This window comes from Anabrus simplex, chromosome 2 (assembly GCF_040414725.1).
Source record: "Anabrus simplex isolate iqAnaSimp1 chromosome 2, ASM4041472v1, whole genome shotgun sequence".
NCBI classification, from domain to species: Eukaryota; Metazoa; Arthropoda; class Insecta; order Orthoptera; family Tettigoniidae; genus Anabrus; species Anabrus simplex.
This window is the reverse complement of record NC_090266.1, coordinates 673,282,840-673,307,948: the sequence shown is the minus strand read 5'-3', so window position 1 is coordinate 673,307,948 and position 25,109 is coordinate 673,282,840. Positions and strand designations below refer to the sequence as shown.

Below are 25,109 nucleotides of genomic sequence, written 5' to 3'. Positions count from 1 at the left end.
TTATTATTAGATGTTCTGGACCCCACAGCAAGATGCAAGACCGCTACTTCGCGGTAAATTACATCTGCTGCCATTGTCATTGTTGACAATGTGACCAGCACCATTGTCGCGGGTAGGCAATTGTGCGGGTTTTCTGACGATACGAATGACTGACTTCCGTGCATTATTGACCTTATTATAGAGGTGAACAATTTGACGGTCAATCGCATTCCTATCGTTTATTTCAAATGTGTTTAAATTTTTATTTATATGCCAGGAGAATCTACTGTAATCTAAGAACGTTCTCCGAAAGAAAAGATGGCTTTTGAAAACGAACCCAGAAAGATTAAAAATGTTCGATTAATGATCAGAATAAGTACATCAAAAATCTACAGCCTGTTTCCAGTCATTCGACAGGGTCAGGAATGGAATGAATAAAGCCCCATGTAGCGGTGGCAATAGAAATTGCGCCGGCCTGCCGAAGCACCCCTCTGTGGCAATGATCGATGAATGACAAATGAAATGAAATATTGGACAGTGTTGCTGGAATGAATGACAGGAAAAATCGGAGTAAACGGAGAAAAACCTGTCCCGCCTCCGCTTTGTCCAGCAGGAATATCACATGGAGTGACCGGGGTTTAAACCACGGAACCCAGCTGTGAGAGGCCGGCGCGCTGCCGCCTGAGCAACGGAGGCTCCTCGAAAGTACATTATGAAAAGTAAAATCAATTTGTCTCACCTCCTTTGTTTTTAAAGGCGATCCAAATACCAATGTTCACGTCTGTAACAACTTTAGTTTTTATTAGATTTATGTATTCTCATACAATTAAGTCAATTTTTCAATTCTTTCACCCCCCCCCCCACTTCAATGGATTTTCCGAGAATACGTGTTTTTTTACTTTTAAAGCAGATTCCAAATATCAAATTTCACGTCTGTAACATCTTCATTTTTGAGAAATCAGTAGCCTAATTAAAAGAATTCAACACCATTTTCAGTCACTTGCTAAGAGACTTGCAACCAAGTGTTATTTCCGAAAACTTAAAATACACGTTTCTTTATTTTTAATAGAGATTAAAAAATACCATTTTTTACTTCTGTAACGTGTTGAGTTTTTTGAGATACTGTAGAAATTCTCATTTTAAAATGTCACCCCTTTTTAGTTCCCCTTAAATGGAGTTTCCAAAAACAAATCACCTATGTTTCTTTATATTTACAGGAGATTCCAAATACACACTTTTTACGTCTGTAACATTTTACGTTTCTCAGATATTCTGTAGATATAGTCTTTCAAAAAATTCACCCCAATTTGTCACTCCTGTTTAACCGCCATTAATTGGATTTTCCAAAAACAAAAATACGTTTTGCTATATTTTTTAAGGAGATCCCATATACAAATTTTCAGTTCTGTAATTTCTTCAGTTTCTGAGATGTATGTATCCTCATTAAAGGCATTCAACCCGTTATTCACACTTTTACACCCCTCCTATTGCGATTTACGGAAAACAAAAAAAAATGTGTTCCTTTATTTTTAAAGGAGATTCTATATACCAACTTTTTACATCTGTAAACTTTTAAAGTTTTAAGATGTAGACACTCATTTTAAAAATTCACCCCCCTTTTCACCCCCCCACCCCATTATTTGGATTTTCCAAAAACGAAAAAAATACCTGTTTCTTTATTTTTAAAGTAGATCCCAAATACCAATTTTCAGGTGTGTAATATCTTCAGGTTCTGAAATATAAGTAGCCTCATTAAAAGCATTCAACCCATTTTTCACCCTTTTCCACCCTTCCTATTGGGATTTTCTGAAAACAAAAAAAAAAATACGTGTTTCTTTATTTTTAAAAGAGATCAAAAGTACCAATTTTCAGGTCTGTAATATCTTCAGTTTCTGAGATATAAGAACCGGAATCCTGATTAAAGGCATTCAACCAATTTTTCACCCTTTTTCATCCCTCGTATTGGGATTTTCTGAAAACAAAAAATACGTGTTTCCTTATTTTTAATGAAGATTCTAAATACCAATTTTTACGTCTGTAAACTTTTAAAGTTTTGAGATATGGACACACTCATTTTTAAATTTCACCCCCCCCCTTTTCACTCCCTTAGCGACGGTATATCCAAAAACCCTCTCTTAGCGAGCACCTACATCTTAATATGAATATATCCTCAAAATTTCATTTCTTTATGTCCAGTAGTTTTGGCTCGGCGATGATGAATCAGTCAGTCAGTCAGGACAAGCTATTTTATATATATAGATTATGACTTCAAAGCTTCTCAATTCCAATACAGTATACAGCTCGCGCAAGTGTATTTATTACATTAGTTTCGCAATTGCATATTTATTTACCAAGCTCGATAGCTGCAGTCACTTAAGTGCGGCCAGTATCCTGTAAGTGATAAAAATCATTGTTATCCGTATTGAAGATACTGAATGTAGGATGTTAAAAGGTTTGTTTTTTTCACCTATTCAATACATATAAATTTTATAAATTAGGAATTTATTGTAGATTCCACTTGAGACATGTTTCGCCCTTCATTGAGGGCATCATCAGTCAAAATATCACCTCAAGGTAAAAAAATCAGGTAACTGGTTAGTAGTAGACATGTACAAATTAATACATATTATTAACAACATATAAAAATTAAGTATGGGAAAAAATTTGCACAAAAGTGATGGTTGAACATGTTTAATTGTTTTATTGTAAATATTTTTTAAACTTTTCATTTTCATATGATTGCGTCAACTGTTTCTCCAGAGCACCACTGCAGAACTCTACTTTGTTATTTTAGGCATTGGTGCTGACTTTTCATCTAAACCTACATGTTCAACCATCACTTTTGTGCAAATTTTTTCCCATACTTAATTTTTATATGTTGTTAATAATATGTATTAATTTGTACATGTCTACTACTAACCAGTTACCTGATTTTTTACCTTGAGGTGATATTTTGACTGATGATGCCCTCAATGAAGGGCGAAACATGTCTCAAGTGGAATCTACAATAAATTCCTAATTTATAAAATTTATATGTATTGAATAGGTGAAAAAAACAAACCTTTTAACATCCTACATTCAGTATCCTGTATTCGGGAGATAGTGGGTCCGAACCCCAATTTATTTAATTATTTTTTTCTTTGCTAGTTGCTTTACGTCGCACCAACACCGATAGTCTTATGGAGACAATGGGATAGGAAAGGCCTAGGAGTTGGAAGGAAGCAGCCGTGGCCTTAATTAAGGTACAGCCCCAGCATTTGCCTGATGTCAAAATAGGAAACCATGGAAAACCATCTTCAGGACTCCCGACAGTGGGATTCGAACCCACTATTTCCCGGATGCAAGCTCATAGCCGCGTGCCCGACCGCACGGCCAACTCGCCCAGCGTTTCCCATTTGAATATGAGACAAATGCTGGGGATGTACCTTAATTAACGCCATGGATGCTTCCTTCCCGTTCCTAGGCCTTTCCTCTCCCATCGCCCCATTGTAAAAAGAAATTGAGAATTTTACTTAAAAATTGGAAATAGGGGCATTTTATGATCAGAGTGAATGGCTTAAAAAGTATATTAATGATAAGATTAGAATAGTATGCTAACACAGAAAAAAATGATGTTGCTTTTACCAACATCCAGCTCAAAGTGTCACATAAAAACTTTACTAAGTGTTACAAAGTTTTTACTATCATTTTCGTATTGAGGAGGTTTGATTTAGTTGAAATGACCACTTCTTGAGCATTTGGCAAACAAAATCCCTTCTTTTACTTTTGCATCATCAACCATTAAATCTGAATGGTACACAGATACTATATTATACACAAGACAGTAAACAGGAATTCATGTGACCCCTGTTGTAAATACTTACACACATCTTTTTCTAATTTAACAAGAAAGAAACAAGATGGTTTCCAGAAATGCTGTTAATTAAAATTTAATTTTAAGAGGTTCACTGATTACATTTTGTGTTGTACATACTCTGTCATGAACCTCTGCTACATAGAAAAAATAAAACCTCCCTTTATTCTGTTAGTACTTCAAATTGACAAAATGTACAGGTTTTTGCATCAATTTCCATAGATTCCATCTTTAACTTAGAATCAATTTGACTGTATCTTATTTCTGATGATTTTCATGATTCTGGAGTTTTTAACTAGACCATAACATGAATATATACCAGACAAGTACTTCTGTTTCAATTTTACTAAACAATTGCTAGTTAACGATGTGCATTCATTTTTATAAATGAACCTCATGTCTGTTTATATAATAAATAAGACCCTAAATATGATAAATCATGACATTATTAATAATTACTGTATTAATGGTAATACCATTTTACAATGCAAAAGAGAGAAAAAACAACAAACTAAAAAGAAAGGAAAGAGTCGGTGCAAAACAAAGATGGCAGTGAGACAGGTGGACGTGCACGAGTTCCTGATCTTTGAAAGTTTTATTTGATATAAAGTGCAGTAAATGTTCTAGGATTTTAGAAATGAAAAATGTGCAATTACTGCGAGAAGTGGTCTAATTTTTCACCAGAAGCTTGGAAGTGGTTTTTTTGTGCGGGGATTGCATCAGGGTGACACTACTAGCATGTCTTCTACCTACAATTATGAGACTTCAATCAAGAATTTACAGGAGGAAATTGAGTTGAATTGAATATCTTCAGCTTTGTTTTTTACTCAAATGTGAGGGGATCTCCATATTGGCCGCAACTGTGCAAAAGCTCCTTTGGATTTATTTATACGACTCACCACATCTTTAAATGCATCTCCATCTTGGCTTGCCATGCTTCCCAAGTAAAAAAATTCCTCTACCCTTTCTATACCCATTCCATCTAGAGTCAAGCTAGAATTATGATGGTTTATGCACACTTTATTAGTCTTTTTGTTGTTTACCTTTAAGACTACTACTTTAGCTTCTATTTTTAGTCATTCAGTTTGATTTCCTTGTCTGAAAACATTCTTCAAGAAGACAGAGATCATCTGCCTAATCCAGTTCTTCCATTCGTTTATTTAATCCCCACTGAAGCCACGCTTTCTATTCCTTGCCTCTCTCAATGTACAATTCACTGTCATGAGAAACAAGACTGGCGACAACAGACATCCGTACCTTACTCCAGATTTTACAGCACAAGGTTCAGACAGCTTCCCTTTATGTTCTACTTGACAAGTATATCCATCATACATTGCCTGTAAGGCAGACTATCTTTTGTGGGATTCTGAACTTTTCTATAGCCCTCCACATTTTCCTGAGGTTGACAGAATCAAAGGCCTCTTCAAAATCAATGAAAAGTACATACAAAGATGTCTGATACTCAACAAATTGTTCAATGACTTTCTCTGAAATCTGCTTCAACGGCACTGCTTTATCTGTTCAGTATGACTCTTGTCACTTTTTCCCCATATAACAGCAACATCATTCCCCTCCTGTTATTAATCCTTGCAAGAGGTATTGGTAATTCATATTCTTAGAAGTGAACAGAGTGTAAATTTGAGAGATTCTAATCAAGGTTATGGTTAGCATGAGGAATCTACTGGTGTATCTAGCCTTCGTTAAATGTGAACGATAGTGATACCGGTAGTAGGCCTAGGTGGAAATATGTTAAGGGCATCAATGGCACTAAGAAAGATGACAGCTGTTTAGTGTCACTTCATAACGGATTTGAGGTGTTAAATGGAGATGCTGACTAAGAGATGAAACAGGATAAAAATTGTGTGTGTATTTGGTGAAGGGAAGTGTTGTGCTTTTACTGGTATTTGGTATGTTAATCAATAGTCACCACTTGACTGTTGACAAGATGTATGTTTGAAGTTCATTGTGTGTTCCACTTATCACAATGGCGTACCATAAAAGGTACGATTCCACATATAATTTTATGATTTAGAAATCATAACCACTTTTAGGAAATTCATCAGAGTTTGAATGTAGCATGAGTCTTTTTACAATTAATAACCTGTAGACTAGTGAGACATACATATTCCTGGTGGTGAATATTTGCAATGCTAGGCAGATCCAATGTCAAATCACTTCATTATGTATCAATTCAGTAGTGAATGGTTTGTTATTGACGTAACAAACCTTCCTTGCTGTGCATGCAAGCCAAACTCATACCAGTCTTGTGATGCGTATTTTTCTTCATCATCATCATTATTATTATTATTATTATTATTATTATTATTGTCCGGCTCCATGGCTAAGTGGTTAGCGTGCTGGCCTTTGGTCACAGGGGTCCCGAGTTCGATTCCCAGCAGGGTCGGGAATTTTAACCATCATTAGTTAATTTCGCTGGCACGGGGACTGGGTGTATGCGTCGTCTTCATCATCATTTCATCCTCATCACGACGCACAGGTCGCCTACGGGTGTCAAATCAAAAGACCTGCACGTAGCGAGCCGAACATGTCCTCAGACACTCCGGGCACTAAAAGCCATATGCCATTTCATTTCTACTACTACTACTACTACTACTACTACTACTACTACTACTACAAGTGGTGGTAGGAAATGTTCTCATATATTTGGGAGGAAATTATAGTTGAATAATGCCGTTTATTCGATTCACATTTATTTCAGGGGCTTGACATTTACAGAAATTTTAGGAGGTAGAGAAGAGAGATGAAGAAGTTGATACTATAGTATGTATATAGAACATACAGTGCCTACAGCCCTTTCGGATGAAGACTCTGCAGATGAGGATGAGGGAGGGCTCACTGACAACCTGATGTGCAGCTTGCTGCAGGAGCTGAAGTTTTTCTTTCCAACCAAGGAACAATGGAGGAAGATTATAATGATTAGTGTGATATTGTATCGCCTAATGCTCGTATGCTTCTATAGCTGTTCACTTTAGTGTTTCCAGTCTAAATTCATTCATACCTCAAGTTACAAGAAACTCAACTACAAGAGACTTTTTACTACCTTTCGGTATCTTTCCTGATAGTGACTTTGCGTAGTAACTTTTCCTATGTTGAACTATACGAATTGTACTTTGATGATGATTTATTTGATTACATAATGCAGGAAATACAAAATTATGCATTATGCAAGAACAGTTCAGATCCACTTCTAATCAAGAATGAACTGAAGTGCTTTTCTGGAATATTCTTAATGTCAGGTTATAATATGCTACCTGGTGCAAGATATTACTAGGATTCATGTGACGATATGAAAAATCTTTGTATAGGTAATTCAAAGAGGATTTATAGATTTTGAAGCACTTCATTCCTATCTGACAAATACATTTTGATGAATCTATGAAAGCATACTATGGAAGACATGCATGTAAATAATTCACAAAAGGCAAGCCGATCAGGTTCGGCTGTAAAGCATGATGCCTAAATACACATGAAGGATACCTAATAAATGTCTCATAATAATATTTTTTTTCTTTATTTTTGCTATTTTGCTTTACGTCACACCGACACAGATAGGTCTTATGGTGACGATAGGATCGGAAAGGCCTAGGAATGGGAAGGAAGCGGCCGTAGCCTTAATTAAGGTACAGCCCCAGCATTTGCCAGGTGTGAAAATGAGAAACCACGGAAAACCATCTTCAGGGCTGCTGACAGTGGGATTTAAACCCACTATCTCCCAGATGCAAGCTCACAGCTGCGCGCTCCTAACCGCATGGCCAACTCGCACGGTCATGATAATATTAGTAAACATGTTGGAAAGTCAGCATCTGAGATGATTCATTTGATAAATTAATTTCCTGACAATATCAAGGTGCTACATTTTGATTTCTACTTTGACAAGTTGTTTACAAGCATGAACTTCCTTTCATATCTCAAGTCATATGGGTACACAGGCACTGAAACTGTAAGAGAGAATAGAGTCCCGAAGTAATGCAATATAATTCCCACAAAGGAAATAAAAGGAAAAGATAAAGACACATACAATTACAAAGTAAGCAATTATGATTTTGTAATTGCTCGCTGGCACAACAATGTCATAACTGTTGCTTCCGTAGTTCACCCTGTATTCCCACTAGATCTGGTCGAGGTTTTCCAGGGCAGATAAAGTCATCATGGTTCAACGCCCTGCAGTAGTTGGAATTTAAAATACATTTATGGAAGGAACAGATCTCATGGACAAGAACATCAACAGATACGGAGTGGCAATCAGGAGCAAAAAATGGGGGTGGGCAATTTTTTCCTGGACTCTAGATGTCAGCTGCAAAATGCTTGGTACCTCAGCCACAAGTCACAACCCAACATGACACAGCCTCAATTCAAGCGGGAAGTGCCACAATACTACGTCAAGACCTATGGCACGGAGCCAAGGGGAGAGGGGTGCCCATCACTGTTGCGCGGGGGGGAATGCCGCGTACATGAAATTCTTCAGTACGACGGGCGAGACCACCTTGTGATGCATATCTCAAACAGTAAAAGAAGACTGCAAATGAGAAATGCTCTGGAATAGTCCAGTCCGTACAGTGTATGCAAAGTGCGATGTTGGGCTCTGTATAAGTTACTTCATTCTGTTCAATAAAAAGAGGCATACACATCACTGAGTCATCACAGAAACTCATAGAAAATTATCACATCTGGGGAGAAAGAAGTCATGGATGTGAAAACTGAAGAACTCTGAATACCCAGTCCGTTTTCAACAAACTTTCCCAGGAAATATACAAACTATATATATGTATGTAGGTTATTGTATATGAACAATTTCATTATGTTTCTTAGTAAATAAGCAATTCAACAATGACATATCTTCTCCATGCTCTTTGTCCTCATATTTTCATTGTTTTCTTGAAGCACACAACATATGTTGGTACCTTGCAGACTACTTAAGCGCCAAGCGTTACGTATATGCAACACACTACCTTTCCGAAACTAAATATGTTTACTTTGAAATAATGGATCTTCCTTGAACAATACCCTATCCTAAGAACGTTTGTTAAGCAAAAGTGAAAGTTTCAAAAAATAAAAATTTGGGCATCCAAGGGTTAAGAAATGCATACTTCGCTTATTTCCATGCACACTTCAAATACTGAGCAATATTTTGGACTATGTCCCCAGATGTTCAGTACTTCAGGATGCAAAAGAGAACAAATAGAACTATGATGAATGTTGAAACTAGAGAATCTTGCAGACCTCTGTTAAAGACTTTAAATATCCTTCCATTACCTTGTATTTATATCTTTGAAAGTATTCAGTTTTATAATAGTACATTATGCAACAAGCCTACAATGGCAATAATGGTAATTAAGACACTCGTATGGAAATTATAAAACCAGCTTCGCTCGTTTCATAAACATACCCATGTCTTAATCACCATTATAGGGGAGTTGCAAACGACTGTTTATGCTCGACGATAATTGTAACTCAATTTTTGTAATATTCATAAATTTCTGTTGAGATGTCGCTTGACAGTTGAGTTTACTGAACAGGCGCAGAGCGCATGCACTGGGTTACTGATTTTCCGTGACTGGATCAGAGACCTTCACAATGTCGTATGTTTTCAAAGCTTTGATAGACAGTTATCATAACCTAGCTCTATTTCAAATACAAATTGTTTATTGTACAGTTGGTGAAGTGAATTTGCAGGAATGTGCCATGTGGTTGTGGAATATTGGAAGTAGAAGGTGCATTGATGTTAATATGTGTGTCCGACATGTTTAATTTTGCTATCCTTACTTAATTGGTCAAACAGTTGTATCATAATGAAAATCTGAACTCTGATTGGTGGAGAACCTGTGCCATAATGAAACTTGAACTATAATGAGCCTCATTAAGATTCAGTTTTCTGGCATATAATACTTATATTTTGACATCGTCAAGCATAAAAAGAATTTAATGAATAAAGATGGTTCCCTAAAAATGAATGACTGTATTCATGACCATAACACACAGCACAAACAAAACATTCAAATACCAGTATACATCAAAAAGGAACATTTCATTTCACACAGGAACATCAATTGGAACATCAAGTCTGCCCAAAATTAAAAACATTTGAAAGATTATTAAAGGCATATCTGGCATACTATTGTTTGTATTCTGGGGAGGAATATCTAAATAGTTCATAAAGTTCATTAAGTGCTGTAATTATAAGATAAGAATATAAAACATACATTGTGATTTGTTATACAAAATTATTTGTTGTACATAATGATTTCTTTCATATCACATAGTTGTAAGGTGTATCCAATATCAAAATGTACTTTGTATACATGTATTTGATTCGATGGAAGAATAAATAATACACTACTATACTATACTATACTATCTATATATATAAAATAAGAGTTTTGTCTGTACATTGCTCAGGATTTGAAAAGAATGGTATTTCTGTATCGGTCATGTCCACGGTACCAAGAAAATGCATTTTTTACTTTTCCGTAATTTCTGTCTGTCTGTCTGTCTGTCTGTCTGTCTGTCTGTCTGTCTGTCTGTCTGTACACGCATCACGAGAAAACGGCTGAAGAGAATTTAATGAAAATTGGAATGTAAAGTCGGGTGATCAACCGCTACAATCTAGGCTATAAGTTATTTTAATCATGCTGAGTGAAATGGTAGTTTAGGGGAAGGCCTGAAATTTAATTCTCAAATATTTATGTTATTAGTGGCCGTGTCTTAATGAAAATCGCTAGATAAAGATGGGAAATAAGACGCTACAATATAGGCTGTACACGCTGAAAAAAAATGGTAGTTTGGTGGAAGGCCTAAAATTTAATTGTCAAATATTTATTTTATTAGTGGTTGTATCTTCACAAAAATTGGTATGCAAAGTCGGGGAATAGGTCGCAATAATCTAGGCTATGAATAATGTTATTCACACTGAGTGAAATGGTAGTTTAGGGGAAGGCCTGAAATGTAATCTATATATAAAATAAGTGTTTTGCCTGTACATTGCTCAGTATTTGAAATGAATGGTATTTCTGTATCTGTCATGTCCACAGTAACAAGGAAATGTTTTTTTTACTTTTCCGTAAGGTCGGTTTGTCTGTCTGTCTGTCCACGCATCAATAGAAAACGGCTGAAGAGAATTTAATGAAAATCGGTATGTAATGTCGGCTGATGAACCACTACAAGCTCGGCTATAAATTATTTTATTCACGCTGAGTGAAATGGTAGTTTAGGTGAAGGCCTGAAATGTAAATCTCAAATAAGTTATTTATGTTATTAGTGGCCGTATCGATAAATTTATATATATAAAAGAAGAGTTTTGTCTGTACATTACTCAGAATTTGAAAAGAATGGTATTTCTGTATTGGTCATGTCCACAGTAACAACGAAATGCATTTTTTACTTTTCCATAATTTCTGTCTGTCTGTCTGTCTGTCTGTATGTATGTACGTACACGCATCACGAGAAAACGGCTGAAGAGAATGAAAATCGGTATGTAATGTCGGGTGATGAACCACTGCAATCTAGGCTACAAATTATTTTATTCACGCTGAGTGAAATGGTAGTTTAGGGGAAAGTCTGAAAAGTAATTCTCAAATAAGTTATTTATGTTATTAGTGGTCGTATCGATAAATACTACATAACTAACATAACTTTAGTTATGTCGTAAGTTAGTAGTAGTTATGTAAGAAGTTATTAAATTTCCGATCACTTATGTCTCATACATTGTTACCGTACCGCATATAATCGGAGATATTCATGAATTTGGATTTTTGTTACTAAGTCCATATCAGCGCCGAGTCACGAGAAAATGGGTAAACAGAATTTAGTGAAAATCGGTATGTAAAGTCTGAGAATAAGGAACTACAGTCTACGATATAAATAATTTTGTAAGACACCCTAATATCACAGAGTCGAAAAAAAAACTAATGTGAAGGCCTGCAATATAGAAAGCTGATAAACTTTATCAACAATAACATTACATTGACCATTGTTTGTTGTGATGTGCTTTTCGTCTTCTGTTTCCTCTCATCCCCGATGGATAGGATTACTGCAGCGTACAGAAATTTTTTTTAAATTTGCTTGACGTCGCACCGACACAGGTAGGTGTTATGGCGATGATGGGGTAGGAAATGAATAGTGGTGTGAAGGAAGTGGCCTTGGCTTTAAGGCACAGCCTGGTGTGATTGGTGTGAAAATGGGAAACCACGGAATACCATTTTTTTTGCTTAACGTCGCACCAACACAGATATGTCTTATGGCGACGATGGGATAGGAAAGGTCTAGGAAGTGGAAGGAAGCGGCCGTGGCTTTATTTAAGGTACAGTCCCGGCATTTGCCTGGTGTGAAAATGGGAAACCACGGAAAACCATCGTCAGGGCTGCCGATAATGGGGCTCGAACCCACTATCTCCCAAATACCATCTTCAGGGTTGCCGGCAGTGGGATTCGAATCCACTATCTCCCGGATGCAAGCTCACAGCTGCGTGCCCCTATCCACACGGCCAACTCGCCTGGTCGTACCGACTGTAACAGCCTGCCTGTATATTGGTGGGAAGTAGCTGGGGTGTAAGATAACTTTCTTCTTTAGCATGCCATTCCTGTGGTTCATACATTTTCTGATATATCTGGTACGTAACACACTGGTTCATCATAGTATTCGAGCTATACAATCCCTACTCTGAGCCACTGATTGGAATGAGTAGTGTGCATATTAAACGGAATAATGACAGAGGAGTGTTCACGACAGTCTGCGACCTTGTTATTCCAGCTCTGGAACTTTGGACTCCAAGATCGGCACCATAGTACTGTTCATTTAAAGTGAGAAAGTGTGCGGTTTTTCATTTGATCGAGTATTTTATATGATAACATTGCTTTCAATCGCTACATTCCTACTGACGTTTTTGTAATGACCTATGTTGAATTCAGTTAGGAAAACCACCAAGTCAGTCTTTCTGAGAATCCCGTAGCAAAGCACGGGTACATCAGCTAGTACTATACTAAGAAGAAGACGAAGAAGAAGAATGCACAATGTAAAAATAGGTTATATTACAAGTAAGCATAGGAAAGTAATAAGCACTTCTGGAGATTGTGGAAGTGATTTCTGAATTCTGATAATGAGCAGCTAAATCAATATCCACTTTGTTTAGCAATCTTAACATTCTTTCAAATGGTCCATGGAATGCTTAGTTAGTTCTCTGCCAATTTGTGGGCAGTGTACAATTAAACCCTGTGCACCTATCTGGTAAGTGGAAGATTATTTTCTTTTAGGAATTGTGGGCAATTCACAAAGGAGTGGAGCAATAATAAAAAATGGAAAATGTATCCAGGAATTCACGGCATTGTGGCAGACTATGCAGATTTAATGACTGTTGTGGGGCCTATAATCAACATTATCATATTGGGACCCTGTTCTAAATTAATATAAACAAAGAAATTTATGTTGTACTAACTCTAAACTATGGATAAAAGTCTGATGAGAAGGGTTCCACACAGATGTACAGTATTCAAGTTTACGATGTACCCCCCCCCCCCCCCCCCCCTTGCACGCGCGCGCGCGCGCGCGCACACACACACACACAGTGACAGGTAACCAAGCTGGAAAATTCTCTGGAATATCTAGTAATGCAACCCAGTCTTTGTAATTATTTCTTACAAATATTTCAAATATGTTCATTAAATGATAACTGAATAAAACACCAAGGTCGTTAACTTCTGAAACAGGCGATATTTTATATTTGTCACAATTAAGTTTCAACCCACTCTGCATACAATACTTTTCCAGATTTAAAACTTGAAGTTTTAAACAATCAACTGGGCAAGTGAGCAATTAACTTTCATAAAAATATTTGCAACATCAGCAAATAAAAGCAATTCTGAATTCTTAAGTATATTTTTTTGTCATTAATGTAGAGTAAAAAAGTGAGGAGCAAAAATAGGCTAGGGAAAATAATTCCTTCTTTTTACAATCTGTACACGATTTTTAAAATACGATTCAAACCAGGAGAGGAATGGCCTATTAATTCCATACCCTGCTAGTTTTTGCAGCAAGATAACAGGGTCAACAGTGTCAAAAGTTTTTGCAAAGTCTGTATAAATGCAGTCCATCTGAAAGTGGTTCAGTACTGCATCCAAGAGGAACTGATAAAACGAAAGAATGATGATGATGACTAGGCAACAGTGCAGCTGCTGCAGCTCAGCTCCTAGCATAAGAGACTGTGCAGTAATACGAGGTTTAGAACTTAAATAGTGGCAACACTGCTGTGGAGACGCTATGCAACGGAATCTGATCTTTTCGCTGATAGCACACGTTGGTTACATACCTACCTTACCTCAGAGCAAATGGACTCCCCTTCCCGCATCACCAGCGTGCACACAAGCGAGAGAAACACAGTCACTTGTGAGCTAGAGGTCTAACGTAACTTCACTATGTTTTCCAAACAGGAACAACGGAGTTGGTATCAAGATTGAATGTGCCAGAGGTCATACAGCACGACGGTGTCATCAAGATCTTCAAGAGGCTTGTGGGGTATCTGTATGGCCTTACAGAACAGTGGCACGTTGGGTAAAAGCCTTCAACGATGGTGAGCAAAATGTGGTGGACATTCATCGGGCAGGTTAGTGTCAGTGAAGAAGAAGTGCATGCTCTTGCCGCATTACTGGACAGTGATCAAAACCAGACTATTCGTGAGCTCACCCAAGAAACCGGATTAGCACATACGACTGCGCTTCACATCCTGAAGGAACGTCTGGGCATGCGAAAAATTGCATCACTATGGGTTCCACATGATTTGACAGAAATGCACAAATGGTTGCGTTACGACGCTGCTAAGATGCACTTAGAGTGCTATGAGTGCGAAGGAGAAGCTTTCTTATGCCATATCACAACCCTGGATGAGACATGGGCCAAATCGTACGAGCCAAAACTGAAACGCCAATCGAACGAATGGCGTCATTATGGGTCACCACGAAAGTCGTCCGACTCGTTCGCTGAACGGTCAGCGTACTGGCCTTCGATTCAGAGGGTCCCAGGTTCGATTCCCGGCCGGGTCGGGGATTTTAACCTTAATTAGTTAATTCCAATGGCACGGGGGCTGGGTGTATGTGTTGTCTTCATCATCATTTCATCCTCATCACGACGCGTAGGTTGCCTACGGGAGTCACATAGAAAGACCTGCACCTGGCGAGCCGAACCCATCCTGGGATATATCAGCACTAAAAGCCATACGCCATTTCATTTTTTACCACGAAAGTCGAAACTTCGTCAGAGCTCCAGTACGGTGAAAGTTATGGTGATCCTCGTGTACGACTGTGATGGTGTTATCCTACCCACATTACATTCCTCCACGGCAGATCGTCGATGCACAGTATTACTGTTCGTTTTTGGAGAACCAACTGTGACCAGCTTTGAGAAAGAAGCGGTAACACTTTCTGCAGAATCCGCCCATCATTTTGCATGACAATGCTCGGGCGCATACAGCACAAGCTGTGGCTGATTTGTTTGGTCGATGGGACTGGGAAGTACTGTACCATCCACCATAATCCCCGGACTTAAGTCCTTGTGACTTCGATTTGATTCCGAAGATGAAGGAACCAATTCGTGGCATTCGCTTCAGAACTGATGCAGAGATTCGACAGGCAGTAGACAGCTCCATTCGCACCATCAACAGAACAGGTTCTGCTAAAGGTATACTATGACTTCCACATCGCTGGCAACAGGTTATACACAATGCTGGTGATGACTACATTGAAGGACAGTAAAGGTTGCTAACATGTAATTCTTTTGTACCTGTTGTAAATAAATAGTTGCCACTATCTAAGTTCCCATCCTCGTACATAAGAGGTCAACCAAGCAAGATTAACAGACTCTTGTGTAAGCAACAATAGTGTGGGGAACATCCATACAATCCTTAAAATATAATCCAAGTTTAACAACCCAGAAGAAGATTATTTCCCATGAGATGCTGACTCTGAAAGCTTATACCAGAGCATGATGTACTGCACTTATAAAAACTATGAATGGTTAATTAAAAAAATATATACTTACTTTCTGAGGGAGTGACTGAAGAATTTTCAACAGTTGTAGTACAAAATATTCCATTGTCTTTACTTGTACTCTCACTCACTTCTTCAATAATATTAGAAATATTCCCATCACCCAGCTCAGATGATGTATGCTCCATAACTTTACCTCCACTGATTGATATATCTCCATTTCCTACCTGCTGCATGAATTTCATGAACTGAAACAAAAAATCATTTGCATAATTTCCAGGACAGTAATCCCCAGTAAGAAGAAACATTTTATGGACATTACAACAGTAATAATACTAATGTCATTGAACTATCTATATAACATTTTAATTAATTCCTAAAAAATTATTTTGGTATCCAATGAAATGGAATGCCTGTCAAAGACCTATGCTAATGACATCCATAATAATGTAGACTGAGTGCTTTTCAAAAGAATACTGCAATAGCATTCATTTAATAGCCACTGATGAGCAGACCTGGTATGAATATGACAGATAGTTGAGCAGACACCTGCAAGATTATCTACACTTCCCTTGCTAATTAACATACCCTCTAGAGCAGGGTTGCATAGAGGCAAGCAATAAGGCCAGACTGCTTGCACTGGGCTGCAGGCAGTCCCACTACTTTCAATCATCTGTGCGCTCTCTCTCTCTCTCTCTCTCTCTCCCCTCCCTCCCTCCCCCCCCCAGTAGATTGAGTTATATCTTAACGTTACGCCAATACATAAAATGTATTTCTTTTGTGCCATGACTACCAAATTCTATAAGAAAGAAGCTACAATCATCAAATGATTGACAATGATTTTTCAACCCACTACTTGGGAAAAAACAATTATTTTTATTGAAATGTCCAATGGTCCTGAATGGTTGTTGTGTCAATACAAATCAGCATGTAAAGAATACAATTCGGAGGACTAATACAAATTACAGCTCGAGACAGATCACATGAATTTGAACATCGTAAAAAGAGAGGCTAAAGAAGAAGGATTAAAAACCACACAAGAACACACTCAAACTTGTTTCAGTTTTGATCTTTAGTTCATAGAGTTCTAAAAACTTTGTTTTATTTTATAATTAAAAATAATTGATCTGAAACCAAATTTTAATCATCACTTTAAATGTTAAAAATATGAATTTAATGAAACTATTTTGTTTTACTTCATCAAACAAGGAATTAACTGTATAAAAATGTAGCATACTGGCTAGTTGCATGGGTTCTTTTTTTGTGTAACGAGAAATTAACATTTAAATATTATCTGCCAGAAGAAGTCTGTTTCCAAGGCCAAAGGGGTGAAACTGTATTAAAAGAGAGCTATTTTATTGCACTTTCTTTCCCTAAAAGGGGAATGATGGAGAGATCATCAAGGATTGTTTAATTAAAGCTGTGATTATTCTATGCCCTGCTGAAATCCAGAAGTTTGAAGCTGTCTCTCTTTCGAGAGAGATTTGACAAACGACTTAGAAGTGCAGCTCAGGGAGTGAATTAATTTTGTTTATTATTCTGTGGCTTTGGACAAAAGCATTGATGTATCCCATGTTGTGCATTTAGCAGTGTTTGTTCGAGAAGTTAATCTGAACTTTAACATTGTAGAGTATCTTCTTGATTTGTTCCCTCTGTATGATACTACTATAGCAGACGACTTATTTTCTGACCTTGAGGTCATCTTTTACAACAAAGGGCTTCACTGGGAAAATCTGTGTTCAGTAACACCATTTAGCGCTACTGCTATGGTGGGGGCAAAATCTGGAAACATCACTCGGGTGCGTGTAAAAGTAAAAGAAACAGGTGTCCAAAGAGAAGATGTTGTATGCATATACTACCATTTCTCAAAAGTAATCTGCTAGCAAAAAGTACAAACATAAGTAGCATGAATGACACTGTGGTGAAGCTCATGGACTGGCACATCTTTTTTTTTGCAATTTGACCAACACAGATAGGTCTTATGGCGATGATGGGATAGGAAAGGCTTAGGAATGGGAAGGCAGCGGCCGTGGCCTTAATTAAGGTGCAGCCCCAGCATTTGCCTGGTGTGAAAATCGGAAACCATGGAAAACCATTTTCAGGGATGCCGACAGTGGGGTTCGAACCCACTATCTCCTGGATGCAAGCTCACAGCTGCATGCCCCTAATTGCACGGCCAACTCGCCCGGTGGACTGGCATATCAGCAGTTTAAAAATTCTTTAGATGAACTTGAAAGTGAGTACCACTCTGAAGTGGGCTGGATTTGCTGGAGAGTATTTTCAGAATATTTTTTCCAATTTGCCGTAATCTGTTTATGGGAAAGAAAGGAGAGCCAGTGAAACAGTTTGAAAATTTTTAGCGGTTGTTAGATCTTGCATTTATCGCAGATCAAACTAATCATTTAAATCATCTGAACACTTCACTGCAAGGATAAAACAAAATTATCACTGAAACATACAACAATGATCTGGGTTTTAGAAGAGAATTGAAAAAAATTGCATCCACATTCCAAGCATGAAAATAAATGTCGCAAAACAAGAAAATGATTGTGAAAATTTATGTTCTGAGATGTATGTGGCATTGCTAAAAGAACTGAAAAATAACTTCAGTGAGAGGTTTAGTGACCTCAAACAATTTTTTGTTTTCAGTTTTTTAGCCATTCCTTTTCCAGTTGATATTGATACAGCCCCACCCAACTATCGGTCTGAACTGATAGATTTGCAAAGTGACTGTCACATGGGGCACAATTTCCTATAGATTCAACATATCACAAAGTTTTTCAAAAGTTTTCTTCAAGAGTGGTTTCCCGAATTTTTAACTTGTCACCCAAACTTTCAGCATGTTTGGCACAACACATCTATGCGAAAGTGTGTTCTCACTCATGAAACTACAGCAGTAAAATCACAATAAAGAGAAAATCTCAGGGATTCCCATTTAAGTGCAAAACTTTGGCAGATGAGCAGTTTGACTAACTCCAATTGTTGAAAAACTGAACTTGGACATTTCATTTCAGTCACCTGTCCCACAATGTGATCACAATAGTACTCTTAACTAATAAACTCATAAAAGTTGCTTTTAATGCAGAAACACTCTGAGGTTACTTTCACAAATTCATCATTATTATTATTATTATTATTATTATTATTATTATTATTATTATTATTATTATTATTATTATTATTAACCTGAATTTTAAGTGGCCATAGCACCCAAGCGGCATCCACAGGCTTATGGACTTCCCAATGCATTTACCTCATTGACACAATACTATGGAATAAAATGTAAAATAACTGACTGGGAACCAATGTAACCTGACTAACCTGTTGAACTGAAACAGTATAATGATATACTGGCTAAGTTATACTCTCACCTTAAATGACACAGAATTAAAATAGATATACTTTCAAATGAAACACATCTATATGCTTGGAACAGTCCAACATCATCCACCTTCATAACATAGAACAACATTTGAAACACACACTTTTCCCTCACTATACAGCAGAACCCCATTTATCCAAAATAAACGGGGTGGAGCCACTTCGGTTGACATGTTTTTTCGGATGACACATGGTAAATATTTTCGGAAGTTAAATGTCGAAATAAAAATGCATAAACTCTGTTAAGCAAAGGTGCTTACTGTATATTAACATTTAAATATTTACATAATATAACTCATTGTATGGAGCCTCCGTGGCTCCGATGGCAGCGTGTCGGCCTCTCACCGCTGGATACCATATCAGAATGTTCAAATGAAGGGATTACTGATCACTAAGGCCTTGATCAACACCTCTCATCAGCCTTACATTCGACTGTCCTACCTGACTGATTACAATCTCATCATCCATCAATGCACAATACTTGGAGTTTGCAAGCTTGTTTTGTGGAATGCCCGCTTCAAAGCCATTGAGTAAGAATGTCCAATGCAAGCAGACATAGGAGTGAGAGCAGGATGGAACATGTCAGAGGCCGTGCAGAAGGTGTATGAGGGATCCAGTGACAACCTAGAATGAAGGCAAAACAGAAATGCTGTGTTGATGATGATGATGATGCTTGTTGTTTAAAGGGGCCTAATAGCCAAGGTTAGTATATAACAGGTTGCCCAGAACAGGGGTTCCTGCGTTCGGAGGGCTTCAGCTACGCTCAGTTATGACGTCAGCCAGTTACCCACCACCACCAGTCTCGCTAAACGTCTGTGCAGTAATACTGTGTACGAGTAGAGTATGAGTTTTTTTAATATGTACAAGTGAGTTGCAGTTTTGATTTTATAGTTTCATGGTGCTTTCTATGACTAGTCGTTGTGGTGAATAGCTGCTTCCTTATGCCAGTGTTTTTTTTGTGTTTGACTTGAATTGATTTGTCTCGGGTTGCATATAAACATGCCTAGTACGAGGTGTATGCTTGCTGTGTGCAATAACAGCTGGGTGAAACCAGGAACGCTCTTTATCGCCTTCAGATGATTATTCTCAAAAATGATGCCAGTAAAATAGAGAAACACGCGAACAGAAACCTCTGATGAATATCATCACAAATGCTGACGAAGTGCGGAATAATGTGTCGTGAGTTGGAATATTCTCCTGCTGAAAGCTATTTTGAAGAAGGCAAATATGATACTGTTCCATCATTTGCTGGTGAAACTGACACTGAAATGGAGGTCAAAGGTTTGAATTACATTGCAGGTTGGATGGCTAAAAAACATGAAAGCACTCATCCACACTCACATTCCCAAACATATATAGGAGGAACATATGACAGTATGTATTTTTCGGGGTTCTGGGTTCGAAGTCTGTCGTACGGTGGTCTTACAGAGCCGACAGCTGAGTGGTCACAATCTGTACGAGATATGGAGAAACGTTTCTGTTCTTATCACGGACTTACAGTCAGAAGAGGGTTAGGAGTAATACAGAACCTAGTTTCTTTAATATGTACAAGTGATCCTAATTTAAGTAGTGATCTGGTAGCCACATTTGTGAAAATGAGGACATCTACTCGTATAAAAATTTTGAACAAGAGTGACGAAAAAGGAAAAAGTGGAAGCAAACATGTCAGCGTTATGGAGGTGAAAGTCAAGAAGATAAAGAAAATGAAGAGACTTACCAGTTAAGGTAAGATTCACTTTATCATAATAAAACTGTTTGTTCGTTCTTTTGTTTGCTTGCTTGTTTATTGGCCATATCTAATGCTCAGTTTCGTTTAACTCGGAATACCTTATTGGATTTCAGGAGCGGTGTGGCCACTAAAATTCTATTAGCAATAACCACGGTCTTGTGACACGATTAGCTCTTGTATTGCACATTATTGTGTTCATTATCTACTATTTACAAAGTCAGTTTGAGCAGGTATAGGGGGCATACGAGCTAATAATTGTTTGGTTAAATCATATCGCTATCACTAAATTCCTTTGGAAGGCGCTCCCACGATCAGAGACCAGCTATCTGTATGACGTCATGCTCGAATAGCCAATGACCACAAGCCAGCCGTTGTGGGTAACCTCTTAATGCTAACCTTGTTTAATAGCTAGGTTATCGGCCCCTAATGGTAAGAGGTGGAATGAAATCAAACAATAATTAAAACTTCAAAATGTATCCACTAACTAAAATATAAAACAAATGATGAAAAAAAAATGACCACGAATCTAAAACAATCAGATACTATTCACAATGCCTTCTTTTCTGAGATAATGCTTGTTATAAAAAGGGGTCCAAAATCCAGGTCACCGGCCCCTCATATTAGTACTAATCACTGGTAAAGCATGAACGACCTGCATAAGCAGAAACGTATCAGGAAGAAGAACTGGTGAAGCAGAACCATGGCATTCCCCTCATAGTGATACTAATCACAGGTAACGTAGACTCATGGTGTTCCTTGCATGGTGGTACTAATCACAGGTAATGCAGACCCATAGTATGTCACACATAATGGCACCACTTGCAGGCAACACAGACCCATGGTGTTCCTTACATGAGAGCACCACTTGCGAGCAACGTAGACCACTATTCTTAACATAGTGGAACTAATCATGGGTCACATATACTCTTAGTGCCGCTCACCTGGTGGTACAAATCATAGGCAACAAAAACCCACAGCATATCACACATTATGGTACCACCCACAGGCAACACAGACCCATGGTGTTCATCACATAATAGTACTACTCTCATACAATGTAAACCCATGATGTTCCTCACGCAGTGGTACTAATCAGAGGCAACGTAGACCCGTGGTGTTCTTCACAGTGTTTTTTTTTCCATACTATTTGTTCGGGGCGTCGACCTAGAAAGATCTTTTGCCCCTTCATACAGTGGTACTACTCACAGGTAATGCAGACCCATACTGAACACAGGGGAACCGACAAATTCCAGCGTAGCGTATGGCACCTTTCCTCGCTTGGACATTAGTCTGTGCACCCGAGTGCCCCCCCCCCATGTTGGTGGGATACACACGACGCTACTAACCACAGGCAATGCCCAGACTCGTGGTGTTTCTCACGTAAGAGTATCTAATGCTAGGTAATGTAGATCCATGGTGTTCCTTACATGGTGGTACTAATCGCAAGTAACGTCGGCCCGTAGTGTTCCTCACATAATGGTACTAATCACAAGTAGTCTCATGGTTTAATTTCATCATCGGTTGTCCGTTCTAGTCGCCTCTTACAACAGGCAGGGGATATCAAGGGTGTATTCTTCGCCTGCGTCCCCCATCCACTGGGGATGAGAAAAGCTCTTAGACCTGCTACTGGAGTATCAGGAAGTCTTCTCACTAGACAGCAATAACTTCAGCCAGATGAAACTAACATCGGATTGATGTGGGCGGCAGCGCGCTGATCAAGGCTCTGTTTTGAAGCATTCCGATCGCAAAACACGAAGAAGACCAGATGATCAAAAAATGAAGGAACAGCAAATAATAAAACTCTCGGAAAGCCCCTGGAGCTCCCAGGTAGTGTTGATGAAGGATGGCTCTACTCGATACTGTGTCAACTACAAAAGACTGAATGATGTCGTGAAGAAAAACTGCTACCTGCTACACTGGACTGCAGATACTCTGGATACAATATCAGGGCCTAAGTGGTTCTCTAAGCTGGATCTGAAGAGTGGCTACTGGAAAGTGGAGATTCATGCTAAAGACTGAGAGAAGACTGCATTTTTGGTTGGATATGGCCTCTGGCAGTTCAGAGTAATGCCATTCAGGTTGTGCAACGCCCCATTAACTTTCGAGAGGTTGACTGGAAATTGTACTGAGGGGACTGCACTGGAAGGTGTGCCTGATTTACCTGGATGATGTCATCATTCTGGAAAGCATTTCGACAAACACCTGAAGAACTTGAGGGAGATATTTGGAAAATTGAGAGCAACCCAGCTGAAGTTGGGCCCAAAGAAATGCCAGCTCTTCAGGAAGAAAGTACAGTACATCAGCCATATTGTCTCAGAGGAACGAGTCCAAACCCATCCAGAAAAATCCATCACAGTGAGGGAGTGGCCAGTATCTTAAGACAAGTCCCAACTTCGAAGTTTCCTGGGCCTCTGTACCTACAACCGTCAATTCATTGGGGAATTTATCAACATTAGCAAGCCGTTACATTGCCTTAGAGAGAATGACTAAAGGTTCATCTGGATTAAGGAATGATATACATGTCAATTCCCATAGAAAACCTGAAATATTTGTCCCGAATGAGCAAATTTATAATACCAATATAGTTGGTCCATTATTGGACATTATAAATTTTCCAGCTAACTCATTCCTGGTTGCCAGCGTTTCGCGCCAGTGTACTAAGTTGGGCTCATCAGTTGGTAAATAGTACACCTACCAAGATACATGTCTAGTGCATACCGTCGAGGCCACTGCATAGGCTACAGGGAGCCAGCTGTGCCAATGCACTATGAGAGACTGTCTCATTACAAAAAAAATTCAAGCCTGCCCGGCCATCAGATGATGGGAATCAACATCTGATTCGAGATGGACGAACATCCGGACTCATCATCAGAAGAGGAGGTAAATATGACTGCAATGTGTTTGTTCCAACTTAATGGGCATGATACAGACACAATTCCAACTTAACAGACAACGTAAATTACAAAATTTCTCAAGCTAATACAGTTTTAACCGGACAAATATCTCAAGAGTACACGCAGGTTTACAAAGTAGAACAGTGCCTAGAATCGAAAATTTCAACCATAGATGATACAATTCCATCCCAAATTAGCGATGTCACCAACCAATTAACAAAGCAGATATCGGACATCAGGTCAAAACTGGGACAGGTTGAGCAGATCGATAGTAGGATAAGCCAGCTGGGAGGGGACACATCGGACCTCGAGGAGGAGGTGGAAATCCAGGTTTCCGGCATAAAACAACAGGTTGAGGGGATAATTTCTACCATCAAGGGAAATTTTGAAAGCCATATCTCTGCTGTTGAGCAAAATTTTGAGAGCCGTATTTCTGCCATTGAAGGAAGGTTAGGAAAAAACATGACTGATTTCAAGAGGGAATTCCTTGCTAAGTTTAATTCCAAAGGGGTGAAGAGGTGTCTGAAAAGGAAGCTACTGACTGAGGCACAACCCACCAACATGAGAGCTAGCGCGTTCATCCTCCAGAAGTATCAGCTCTTCAAGCGGCTGCACCCGGAAGGAAGCGAAAACGAGATCTTACCAGACATCGTAGAGCTACTCCATAAGATTCGACCCCTACTGAAGGTATCACAACCGAGATCCTTTGATTATCTGCGTAGAATCATCACCCAGTTGGAAGTAGAACACAAGAGAAAAACCACGGAAGAGACCAGTTCGGTTAAGAAATGCTACCAGCATGGAAGAATGGTACACCTGAAGAACAAATTCCCAACTCTGGCATCGGAAAACTAGGTCCGGCCCAATATAGACTGAGGGGGGATGGGACCGGGAACATGAATGCGCCTCACAGACAAGCAACCCTGGTCAGGTAGGAGAGGGATTGGTCAGACTATGAGCAGAACAGGCCAATCTTAATCTTAACCTTCTTCTCCTTCTTCTTCGTGGGGCCTCTGAATATTAGTAAGTAATTAGTGTCCACCTCTTAAGATCTTTTGCTACCATGTTTTTTCTTCATTCCCACCTAGATATACCTGCTCCCTTCACAAAGCTGCAGGTTGTTCTTATTGGGTCTTCTTGGATTTTTTCTCTCTCTTCACCTGGTAGTCCTAGAGTGGAGAGTCTGATTCTACCCAGCGCCTCACATTCGAAAAGTATGTGTTCAGCTGATTCCCCTGCTTCATTGCATTTCCTACATATATTGTCTTTTATTACTCCAATTC

The 25,109-nt window shown here is 38.6% G+C and overlaps 1 protein-coding gene across 1 annotated transcript in view; it reads right to left on the bottom strand.

Annotated features, from left to right (window-relative positions):
- Positions 1-25,109, bottom strand: part of LOC136863628 (peroxisomal targeting signal 1 receptor) — a 282,877-nt gene that overhangs the window by 118,891 nt on the left and 138,877 nt on the right. Inside the window, exon 6 of the mRNA XM_067139995.2 lies at positions 15,875-16,070. Within this exon, the coding sequence (XP_066996096.2) occupies positions 15,875-16,070 (196 nt within the window). The remainder of the gene's footprint in view (positions 1-15,874; positions 16,071-25,109) is intronic.